The 12,952-nt window shown below is 36.3% G+C and overlaps 1 protein-coding gene across 22 annotated transcripts in view; it reads right to left on the bottom strand.

Moving 5' to 3' along the window:
* The window catches only part of CCDC171 (coiled-coil domain containing 171), a 262,059-nt gene that overhangs the window by 203,087 nt on the left and 46,020 nt on the right, over positions 1 to 12,952 (bottom strand). For all 22 annotated transcript variants that reach the window (XR_012668627.1, XM_075128797.1, XM_075128798.1 and 19 more), the window contains 2 exons: positions 5,328 to 5,420; positions 3,949 to 4,109 (listed from right to left, as the gene is read on the bottom strand). Coding sequence is in view for 21 of the 22 variants with exons in the window: in XM_075128797.1 (XP_074984898.1) it covers positions 3,949 to 4,109; positions 5,328 to 5,420 (254 nt within the window). In the remaining variant the exon portion in view is untranslated. The remainder of the gene's footprint in view (positions 1 to 3,948; positions 4,110 to 5,327; positions 5,421 to 12,952) is intronic.

Genomic DNA, 12,952 nt, shown 5'->3' with positions numbered 1-12,952 from the left:
TGTTTGTAAAATACTCAATTGGCAAAAGTCGTGTTGATACACCAGCTAATAAAATCGCCCAGATCAACAATTGAGGGGAAACAGTAGAACGCTACTGTTAAGTTCTGATGCCAGAGTTGATAATCCTTTCTCCATGTCTAATGTACTAACCAAGCATGTTAATTAAGCTATAAAATGGGTATGCCATTTGTATCTGGCTATTTTATTTTGGTTTTCTAATTTTTCAATCCTCCCAGTAGGTTTGTTTGGTTTTGTTTTGTTTTTAAAAATTTAAACATATAAATAATAAAGGTTTAGTACTTAAATCTATAAATCAATATCTCAAATTCTAGTGGTATCGTATCTAACGGTTATGTCCTCTCACAATCCAGTGTTAGTTTATCAAAATAAGTTGCCATACTCAAAATATAATTCCAAATATTTCTAAAAGTAATTCTAGACATAAACAATTGCTGCTCCCTAAGGCAAAATTGGCTATTCATTTTTTCCTGTTTTTCTCTTCTCTTTCCAAGCTTAGGTTTAAGACCAAAAAATATTATACTTTTGTTATGGTTATGTAAAAACCTTTATTTTTCAATTCAAAGAAAAGCATGTCTCTTAATCCAGATAGTGATTCTGATATTGATCCAACAGATTATTAGATCTGAGACAGTTGAATGCAATTTAATATTAATTTAATTATTCTTATGCTAATATGAACAATTACAATATAACAGACACTGAGATTTTGTAAGTCTGTTTTTTCTAGAGATATTTTGAAAGACTTATTAGCTAAAACATGGTTATGAATTATTTTTAATTTTTTGTCAACATTTTGAATTATGATTTAGCGTAAATTATAAATTTAAAAATAAGTTTGGCCTTGGTGCAGAGTAGATTGCATTTAACAAACAAAAAATTCACCACTTCCATTAGCTCTGAAGTTGCTTCAAGACTGAATGAAGTCTTGCCGGTTTTAACCATTATTAAACAGTAGCACCCAAACTATCTATATAGTATATATTAACTCTAGTTGTGTGCTATTCTAAATTGTGTGTTGTACAGTTTGAACAATTTGCAAAATTTCAAACAGATGTTCAAACAATTGTGAAAACATGATCTAATTCTATACGGTTTAATTTTTATTCTTAAATCGTTATTATAATTTTTGTTGCCAGAGCACATTCAAATATCAAATCAACTAAAACATTAAGACTCAACATCACTGTTATATTGGTATGTGTTATTTCCATTTCATAAAGGTGTAAATAGAGGCACAGACAAGTTAAGTGACTGCCCAAGGCCACGGAGAAAGTCAATAAAACCCAGTCTTTGAATGTCAAGCCCCATGCTGTAATCACTAGACAACTTTCCATATTCATATACAATCAAATAATGCTAATGTACTATCCACAAAAAACTATTAACATACACGTATATGGTCTGATCTTGCAAGGCTCTGAGATGCCTCAGGTCCCACTAAAGACAACAGGAGTTGAGTGTGCACAGCACTTTGCAAGTGGCATGTCCCTACTAACAATAACAGCCAAGGCAGAACTTAGAGTTATTTTAATAAAACAAAAGTAATGGAAAGTCAAATAGTACTGAATCCAAGCCACTTCTTGTTTTATTCTCACCACTCAATTTTATATGTGGAATAATTTAGGCAATCTTAACCTCTTTTTCGTTTAAAATATAAAAGCACCTGTGAAATTTTTCCATCATCCAACTTTTGCTTCCAGATTAGTAATGGACCTTGCTTTACCATTTTTTTTTTTTTTTTTTTTGGATCCTGTTTTAACGCAAGAGATCTGACAGTTTGGAACACTAAATGTGAAGAGAAAAAACAGAGGTATATCAAATATCGGATGGGACCTCTTTCAAATGACCTAGATCAGATACTGGCCTTCTCTTTTTCCTTCTCTTTGCAGGGAAGCATGCTGAGGAAGCCAGGGTTACAGAGTCCTTTTTCAACACCATCTCATCCCCTTCTGAAGTCTTGCCAGAGTCCAAGATTAGGAAACATTCCAGAGGTAAGCATTTTGTTTTACTTTTGGATGTTTGCTTGGTCTCAATAGACTTCTGATGTAAAATGCAATGGTGGAGAGGACAAACCAAAAAACAGAAGAAGAATTGTAGCATGGAGAGGGGAAAAAAACAAAACAAAACAGATGACCACAGTCAGTGGGCAAACCTGATAGAAACAAATTAGACTCTTATGGGATAATTAAAGAGCATTCTAATGCAAGGGTACTACTTTGCTTTCTAAACATTCCCTTTTGATAAATCCGGACCTACTGATTACCACAAAAAACCACAAACTTTCATGGTGGGGACCATGTTTATATAAAAAGGCTGTGAATGGGAGAAAGGAGCTTCATGAGACAGTTGCATGAACCACCTCCCTACACAATCAATAATTACATAAGATCCCTGTTGCAATTACAGCCATTTCTTAAATGAAAAAAAATTTATGTATTTTTAGATATCTTTTCATAAGATTTAGCAAATGAAAGCATGGAAAAGGAACAAGATGTATGTGAACAACAAGATGTATGTGAACACCTGCAAGCGTTCCATAGATCACAGCTTAAGAACCTCTGATCAAAACACAATATTTGTGCAGTTTGAAAACAGCTGTGGGGGGAAAAAGTGGGTACTAGAAGAGTATGACATTTTAAAGAAAAGAGAACAGGACAAAGCTGCTAGGAAAACTGTATTGAAAGAGTAAATATTTCCTGAAGGAAGTAAAACATACTTAAGGAAAGGATAGTGGAAAGAGAAAGCCTCTGGAAATTTTACTAAAGCAGTAAAATATTTTCCTTTAACAGTCATATTAGGACAGCTAAAAGAATAAGAGATAATTGGTTTACTAAGTTTAGTGGACTTCAGTGGATTCTACAGTGTTCTAGGTACCAAAAGGGAGGAGGACTGGAAGATGAATTATTCAAGTTAAAACTTTAAGAGCCTAAAGTCTCTGCCATGTAGCCCCACCAATCTCCAGCCTTAAAATCACTTTCTTGGTTGATTCCAAGATCTTGAATGAAATAATTTAAGAGTTGGATTCACAGATTTGATACCACGTACAAGGATAAATTAATGGGGAGAGTAAGAGCAAAGTAGCACTGACAGATAAACTAATTAACATAAGCTTTGACTAAAGCAGTGACATATATATATATAAATGTGTTCTCTCATAAAGGAAGAGAAGAGAGCCGCGGCAGATCCAGGCTGGGCTGGGGCCTGAGGGAGAGGCGCCTATTTTTGCAGATCCAATAATCACCCCAAACACACCAAAAAAATCTCTTATCTACAGCCAGGCACTCAGATACCACAGAATATGCTCTGGGATATACACCTTAACTCACTCAAAACCACTTTTACCAAACAAGAACACTCCGTGAGAGAAGCAGATTGCATCATGGAATGAGCCACCCAAATACCCTAAGAAAACCTACTTCAATTTTCCCAGATCTGAGCTCCATGTAAGCTCAACAGCTTCTCTCTCACCCAAACAGAAGCTGTTCCAATAAAAGATATTACCTCACCCACCTAGTCTCTCTAATATCCTGGAATCAACACGGCTATAACACTGCATACAAAAGCTAAGAGGCATTCCTCATCCTGAATAATCTGCAGCTTCTCTGAAAATCTGTAAATTAAGAGTTTCCCTTAACAAAAATAAATCCATATTAACTTGCTAAGAAGAAAAAAAAATATTGTCACATGCAACGCTGCTAGCAAGCATCCCAATATGAATGTTTTGCATATGATCCATATAAAATAGGTTACATTTCTCTATCTTCCCACAGTGTGTATATGTACCAGCACTGATGGAATGTCAGGCCTGTTCAAGTGTGTGTGATCATGTCATCTTCTAGTAACTGCAACCTAAGAAGGATGTAATTATAATACTACAAATGCTGTTACTGCTGGCTTACAATACATTTAGTAGATAAATAAACTTACATATTGAGTTTTTCCAAGCTCTCTTGGGCATTATGTTTCTCTCTCTCATATGCGTTTTCCACCTCTTTGAACTCTTTCTTGATCATTTCCAAATCAGAAAGAGCTTCTGCTTGGCTGGCTTTTTCTACCTGCAAAGCTCCTTCAAGGTCTCGAATCCTTAACTATCAAATGATAAGAAAGCAATTAAAGCAAGTTAGGGAAAGCTTATCATTAATCTTCAGTAGTGTTCTCTTTTGCTGTGTCTGTGTGAGAGTGAGGGAGCGCTGAGCACACAAAGGGATATGAATACACACTATAAAGAGCAGAGAAAAATAAAAAAAAGATATAAGGTGCTTTTACTCAGACTACTATATTTTGGTGGAATTTAGATTTTTATTAATTAATTTAAGTACACTGGTAAGTTTTCTCAGAGATTTTCTATTTTTTGTCCCATTAAAGCATAAAGCATAGAATTAATGGTGAAGGTTAGAGTTGCATACAATGGAGAGCAGAAATGTGACAACTCCATGTACATCGACTACTAACAGAAAAGCTTACCAGTCTTCTGTTTGTAAAACAGATCCTCTAACACCAAAGAAATTTGCCCTCCCAATTCAGTTATATTATGTAAAGGCGGAAAATTAAATATATTTTTCTTTATTCTTTTTTGTATTAGTATAATGGTCATTTAGAAAAGTGTTTGCAGTGAGAACTAGTGAGCACAAGAACCAGAAAATATAATGGGCTACAAAATGACACTAGTTAGTCCGAATGCAAAAAGAGCACAAATAACGAAAAGCATAAATTTTGAAAATAATTTCAGCACCTTAAGTTTTCTTGTTTGTTCTTTAAAGTAAACTGTGATTAACACTTTATTTGAAAGAAAGCTGACACAGTCACGTTTGTTATCTGCCAATACTGTACTATCATCTTGTTTTAAGTTAAAATCTGTTCACTGAAAATCATATTTAAAACAGTAGTTTCAGAGAGAACTACCGACTAAGTTACATAGTTTGTTGCTCCCATGAAACAGTTACATATGTACTTTAAATCTCCATTCAGTTCCATCAGCAATCCTGGCAAAAGTATAATTATTGGGTATTTTAACAGTAAAGGAATGTTTTAACAGTAGGACATTTCCTTTTGACAGTTTTGCCACAATTTTTAAAATTTAAAAAAATTTCGCCTACAGTCATGCAATAACTAGTATGCGTTTAGGCCCTGTTTCTGCAAAAACTTCTCCACAGGCTGCCAGCGTGCATAGTCCTACTGAATTGGGACTACTCACATATATAAATTTAAACACAGGCATAAATCTTTTCAGGATTGGGGTCTTACAGTTCTACTAGCTGGTCCATCATATACTGTGGAAATTCCACAAATATTTGACACTGGTTTACCTGGATAATTTCAGAATTAAATTTGGATTCCAGATGAGCTGCTCTCTCTGCCTCAATATTTTCTTCCAATTTCTTCACTCTCACAGTAGCTGCCTAAAAATATGAAAAATATTTACATTCCAAAAGAAAGATATTAACTTAAATAGGACTATGATTTTTCAAAAGGATTTTCAAGGTGTAGGATAACACTATTTTATTATACTAGTTCAGATGACTAGGAATCCGCACTCCCTGCTGTTGCTAGGCTATTTTGGTTTTTATCCCTGCTACATGGTTATTTTAAAAGAATATATATACATATCAAAAGAATGGAATTTAGCTAAATTCACCAAAAACAACTAAAAAACCCAGTACCGATAAATTATTTTTCTATTTAATTACCATGTTCCATACAAAAAAAATCTATTAATGCAATATTAATATTGAGAAATGAGGCACTCAGAAGTCAAATAATGAGCAGATAAGACTGAAAGCTCAACATTCTGTATTACTAAGAAATTGCCAATTGAACACAATATAATACAGTCCAGAATCATACATCCTGACAGAGAATTGCAGTATAGAATGCACAATCTTCATTTCAGTAATGAGATAGTTAAGGCACTATGATTTGTTTGGGAGGGACTACGGTTAACGTCTGGGTCCGCAGACAGACTTCGGTTCTAATCAAGAGGCTCTAAATAAACTGCTATGTGATTACCGAGTCACATAACTTCTTTGCCTCAGGATGTTACGAAACCTATATAATATTTCTAAAGTCCTATCTAATTGTAAAGTATTATTAAGGCTTGGGTCCTTGTCCTATGATCATTCTCCTAGGCTTTAGTGGGGAGAACAGGAAGTGGATAACCTCTTTAATAAATATCCTGGCTGGTTTAAAGCTACTGGAATTAGCTGTCTCACTTCGCAATTGAACCTGTGCACACATGTGCAGTACATCTATGGTGAATATTATAGTTCAAGTGTTCATGGGATTTTCTATTGCACTTGTGCCCGAGTACATTTGCAAACGTTCACAACTTTATTTCTAATCAATTTCCCCCCTATATGTATCAAGGCACTTACAACTCATTATGAACTATGTCCATACCAAATTTCTACTTGCAAATTTATGTAGCTTGTTCCGAGGGGAGTGGGGAAATTGACCTTGAAAAGGAACATACATACATACCCGGGAGGAAGAGGCAATGTGTATTTTACATATACTTGTAACCTTTGTGTGACTCAAAAAAGACACACATAAAAATAAAGAAGAAAAAAAACCTGAAGAATTCTCTCTCAAAATCATCATCATTAAATAAAAACAAAATGAAATAATCATTGACATTCAGGCAGAGACCAAGCTTGGAGAAATTCAGCTGAATAGATTAATATTTTAGAAAATAAATGACTGAAGACTTGGTATAATGGAAACTGATTTGCAAATTTAAGTATATTGTTTTCTACCACTATTGGGGTCTTTCACTTGGATGGATGATTGAGTCCAGTGAAGGAACAAATCCTACAACTATTTTGTGGCCTCAAGTTCAGCACAACTGTCAAAAACTCCTTCTACCACTAGCTGGTCTCAAATTTCCTTCTTCACACCTAGTGGAATCAAGAGAAGAAAGAGAATGTTGGAGGACTAGGTTTTAATCTAACCAGACAGGAAGTCACACAGGAAGTATTCACTGTTAGTGATTTTGGAAAGATTAGACAAAATAGCAAATATTTTTGGCTTTTTCTGGATTCAGAATATTTAGGATTGTCAGAAGAAATTGAAATATTAACTAGTATTTTACAGAAGCCCCTCGGAGCAAGTGAAATTTTTTTGACTACTTCATATTTGTGTATTACTGATTCCTTGGAGGACACAGAAAACCAGAGAGAGAAAGTTCTGAAGTTGGTGCCTAGCAGAGTGGATAAAAATCAAAGATTTAAAAATATATATATATATTTTTAAAATTTAAATCTAATTTTTTTGATAAAATGCTTTTTGAGGAAAAAATGTAGTTTAAGGTAGTTTTAATTAATATACATTATAGCACAACGATCTCTCATCATGGAATAGGGATTATAAATTCTAATTCTATAGTACGAGACAATATATTCATGTAATGTTTAAGAAAAAAGTTTTGTAAATGAGTTCCAATAGTTCATGGATTAGGGATCCAATCTTATGGGGTTCCACAGGCTTTTGTATAGATTATTTAGGTTAATCTTTCTATCTACCCAATGGGACTCCGTGCTCAGTCTAGAAGATACCATGGGGGGAGGGATAGCTCAGTGGTTTGGGCATTGGCCTGCTAAAACAACGGTTGTGAGTTCAATCCTTGAGGGGGCTATTTAGGGATCTGGGGCAAAAATTGGGGTTTGGTCCTGCTTTGAGCAGGGGGTTGGACTAGATGACCTCCTGAGGTCCCTTCCAACCCTGATATTTATGAGAGATGCTTAGTTTGGCAGTTCTCAGACTGTGGATTTGTCTCTCCAGAGGTAACATGCTTGTTAACAGCAAATTTATTTTTTTTAAATAATAGAGGTGAGAAATAACAGACCTCAACTCTATTGTCCCTCTGCAAATATGTGTTCACAGAGTCAATCCCTTACCTCTCTCTAAAAGTGCAAAGTTTCAAAATGTTCAATTAATAAAAGATTGTTGCGGCTGGAATAGATCTGGACAAGGAGAAGAAGTCTGGAGATAAATGTGAGAAGCAAGGGACACATGCTTGTTTTGTTAAAATATTACTATATGTTTGCTGTTGAAGAAAAAAGTCCAGAATACTTAACATTGTTGTTTTAGTTAAATAAAACAATTTAAATGTCTGTCTGGTGATGTTCTCCTCCTAACAGAGGATGGCAAGAAAATCCCCCAAATATTACTGATTAACCTGTTGAATTGGAGATAGTTCACCTCCCAGTGACTTCTAAATATCTGCTTCAATTACCTTTGGTAAATGAAATAACCATTCATTCATTTTCTGGTATAGCTGTAAAACTAATTTGAAAATTTTTCAAAATAAATCACTCTTTAAAAATGTATAATGTGTACCTTCTAAAAATGAAACCTACATCATCTCTGAGTTGTGAAGAATACGTATTGAGGTTATACCAACCAACAAGAATGCACTTTTATGTAGAAAACCATGATTAAATTGAGACTTCCTGACTATTGATTTAAATCATGATTTAAATCAAATTGATTTAAATCAAACCCATCCTACAAAAAAAACAACCCTTCTACCAGTGGAGTGGTAAACTTCTTGTTTAAACAAGTTCATTGAGGCTTCAGTATGCAGCGACAGTTGCTGAGTGTCATACTGCACTTTGATTCACAATGAATCACTAGTGAAGGACAACATGGTGAAGGACACTAGTGAAGGACAACATCTGATGAAGTGAGCTGTAGCTCACGAAAGCTCATGCTCAAATAAATTGGTTAGTCTCTAAGGTGCCACAAGTACTCCTTTTCTTTTTGCGAATACAGACTAACACGGCTGTTCCTCTGAAACCTGTCAAAATGGGAACTTCAGTAACTTATCTCACTTGATGATATAGGGCTTCTAGAAAGACAAGATGAGGGTTGCAAGGCACCACTGTGAAAGTTTCCTTCAGGACCCCCACAGGGTATCAAGCCTGCCAAGCCAATGCATGATAATCCATTTGATAGGATACATAAAAGTCAATGTAATTAGACCAGATTTAAAAAAAAAAAAAATCATGAAAGCTGGAGGGGTATTTCCATTAACGGCCCATACTCCTTGAGGAGTCTCAGCATCTAATGGCCAAGTCATGAGACACTTTTTTAACCTTATAAGAGACCCTGGGTTTCAGCTAACTATGATTTGGCAGCCTCCAACACATGAAATATTGGGGATTCACCATACTTTATTGTAAAAAAACAAATATCCCGAAATTTATGAACTGACAATTCTGTTTCTCATACAAGAAGAGTAAATACACATTTCCCACCACGACTGTTTGTTAAACAGCATTCCCACCCAGTTTTTTAGCACCTGTACACATCACAAGACTTTATACACAGACTGCTGTTTATTTCCCAAGAAATCTCCTTTCCAGACCAAACACTGCTAAGGCGAAACAGCAACAAAAGGCACAACAATTCCAGAAAATCTTTCTGGGCCAAATAGATCCCTGGTGTAATTAATTTGCCTAATGTGTGTGTGATGCTATGTATAAGAATCACTATTTGTATCATTATTGATACCACCATTACAACGAATCTTGTACAAAGTCTGTCATGTAAGGTGTCAATGGAAAATTTATGATTTGCTAAGTATGTTTATCTGGTTTATATGCATGTATCATCTTTGTACTGAAGTTATGAATATTGGCTATGTACTTGTACCTTACACATATGATGTATTCCTGAGCGGCACCCCGGAGACAGGATTTACATCAAGGCTAGCCAGCTATGTGTTGATGGCCCATCAAAGACACTCAGCTCGCATAATGGCCCATTGGTCCAGATAGCCCTTCCTGAGGATGCCTCAGACAGCCAGGTACCAGTGGCCGCCCCTATGAGTCAGCAAAGCGTGTAAGGACATATGATGAGGACATGGAGTCTCAGGTCACATCTTCTCCCAGTAATTTTCCATACTCATGTGACCCTGGATTCCATCTTGGGACAGTATCTGTCAATGGACATGGGCTGTGGGCTTTGTTTGGGACAGTAAATTTCCATGCACATGGCAGAGGATATAAGAAGGCACCTGAAACATCTCCATTTTGTCTTCATTTTCTGCTTCATTGCTCTGGACCAGATTTCTAACAAGGAAGCTTTAAACATGGAGTTTGGGTGATTCCACAGAGACTTTTCCAAACTAACAGTTTATTCCATCACTCCTACAAACCTGATATAAGCACTTTGCAAATCACTTGTATGTATATGATTCCTTAACCATTTATAACTCTCTTCTTTTATTAATAAATCTTTAGTTAGTTTATGGGGGATTGGCTGACTGTGATATTTGGGTAAGATCTGAAATATATATTGACCTGGGGAAATGTGTCTGATCCCTTGGGATTAGAAAGAACCTCACATATGGTGAAATAGATTTTCAATAACCTATCACTATATTAGATTGCAAAAAGAAAAGGACGACTTGGGGCACCTTAGAGACTAACAAATTTATTTGAGCATAAGCTTTCGTGAGCTACGGCTCACTTCATCGGATTCAGTGCATCCACAAGTACTCCTTTTCTTTTTGCGAATACAGACTAACACAGCTGGTACTCTGAAACCTATATTAGATTGGGTTGCCTAGATGGGAACCAAGGGCTGGAATGCCTAAGGGGGACTGATTTTGGCTTCTGGTTCAGTGTGGTACTGCAGAAGCTATACTGTTACTGGATTGGTGAATCTAATTACGGAATAAAATCACCAGTTTGGGGGATTGTCTTCCCTATTTCTTGCAGTCTTCCCTGAGTGTGACATTTTCAGTGTGGCCTATCCCAGGCATGAGATCACAGTGTGTCTCAAAATATACAGAAATTTTAGAATAGAAATGAGGATCAGGCAAGTTTTCTATTTCAATTTTTGGTGGCCACTTCACGCACTTGACTTCAGTAGGACTCCAGGTAGGTGCAAAGATCCTCCACACAAAACTCATTTCAGGGTAGGGGCCTAAAAATGCAGTTCTATATAAAGGGCTATTTTTTATCATTGATCCTCTACAATCTTTCCTTTGTTTTTAGTAGAAGATCTCATTTTGTCATCCCTGCCCATGAACTACAATTAAAAATATATATATAATTAGGCCATCTCCACAGAATGAGGCACCTCTGTTTTAGAATCATGTTTAAAATGTGGCTATTGAAATCCCATTTAGAAATCCCATAGTTGAAATCCCATTTAGAAATTACCACATCCAAGGGGGAAGTAAAACTCAAATAGCTTAATGGGACTAAATCAAGGGCCCCAGATAATCTCCATCTGAGAATATTAAAGGAAGTGGCACATGAAATTGCAAGTCCAATAGCAAGGATTTTTAATGAATCTGTAAATTCAGGGGTCGTATCCTATGACTGGAGAATTGCTAATATACTTCCTATTTTTAAGAAAGAGAAAAAAATGATCCAGGAAACTTCAGGCCTGTTAGTTTGACTTCAATTGTATGCAAGGTCTTGGAACAAATTTTGAAAGAGAAAGTAGTTAAGGACATAGAGGTGAACAGTAACTGGGATAAAATACAACATGGTTTTAAAAGGTAGATTCTGCCTGACCAACCTGATCTCCGTTGAGAAGATAACCGATTGTTTAGACAAAGGAAATGGAGTAGATCTAATCTACCTGGATTTCATTAAGGCATTTGATATAATTCCACATGGGAAATTATTAGTAAATTAGAGAAGATGGGGATTAATATGAGAATTGAAAGGTGGAGGATGAACTGGTTAAAGTGGCAACTACCACAGATCATACTGAAAGGTGAACTGTCAGGCTGGAGGGAGATTACTAGTGCAGTTCTTCAGGCATCAGTCCTGGGACCAAACTTATTTAACGTTTTTATTACGAACCTTGGCACACAAAATGAGAATGCACTAATAAAATTTGCAGACGACACAAAGTTGGGAGGTATTGTTAATACAGAGGAGGACTGGAATATCATACAAGAAGATCTTGATGACCTTGTAAACTGGAGTAATAGAAATGGGATGAAATTTAATAGTGTGAAGTCACATATTTAGGGACTAACAACAAGAATTTTTGCTATAAGCTGGGGATTTATCAGTGGGAAACGACAGAGGAGGAGGAGAAAGACCTGGGTGTATTGGTTGATCACAGGATAGCTATGAACTGTCATTGTGATACGGCCATGAAAAAGACTAATGCAGTCCTAGAATGCATCAGAAGGGGTATTTCCAGTAGAAAAAGGGAAGTGTTAGAACCATTATACAAGGCACTGGTGAGACCTCTGAATACTGTGTGCAGTTCTGGTCTCCGATATTTCAGAAAGATGGATTTAAACTGGAATGAGTGTGGAGAAGGGCTACTAGGATGATCCAAGGAATGGAAAACCTACCTTATGAGAGGAGACTCAAAGAGCTTGGTTTGTTTAGCCTAACCAAAAGAAGACTAAGGAGAGATACAATTACTCTCTATAAATTCATCAGAGGGATAAATACCAGGGAGGGAAATGAGGTGTTTAAGTTAAGTGCCAATGTGAACACAAGAACAAATGGATATAAACTGGTTTAGGCTCAAAATTAGGCAAAGGTTTCTAACCATCAGAGGAGTGAAGTTCTGGAGCAGTGGGGGCAAAAAAACTTAACTGGCTTCAAGACTGAGCTTGGTAAGTTTATGGAGGGGATGGTATGATGGGACTGCCTACAATGGCATATGGCCCATCCGTGACTGCCAGTAGCAAAAATCCCCAATGGCCAGAGAGGGGACGTTAGATGGGGAGGGCTCTAAGTTACTACAGAAAGTTCTTTCCTATGTATCTGCCTGGTGGGTCTTGCCCACATGCTCAGGGTCTAACTGACTGCCATCTCTGGGGTCAAAAAGGAATTTTCCTCCAGGTCAGATTGGCAGAGACCCTGTCGGGGTTTCACCTTCCTGTGAAGCATGGGTCACTTGCAGGTTTAAACTGATGTAAGTGGTGAATTCTCTGTTATTCAGTAAC

The sequence above is a fragment of the Caretta caretta genome, chromosome 5 (assembly GCF_965140235.1).
Source record: "Caretta caretta isolate rCarCar2 chromosome 5, rCarCar1.hap1, whole genome shotgun sequence".
Classification (NCBI taxonomy): Eukaryota; Metazoa; Chordata; order Testudines; family Cheloniidae; genus Caretta; species Caretta caretta.
Note: the sequence above shows the minus strand (reverse complement) of the source record. Positions and strands in the feature narration are given on the sequence as shown.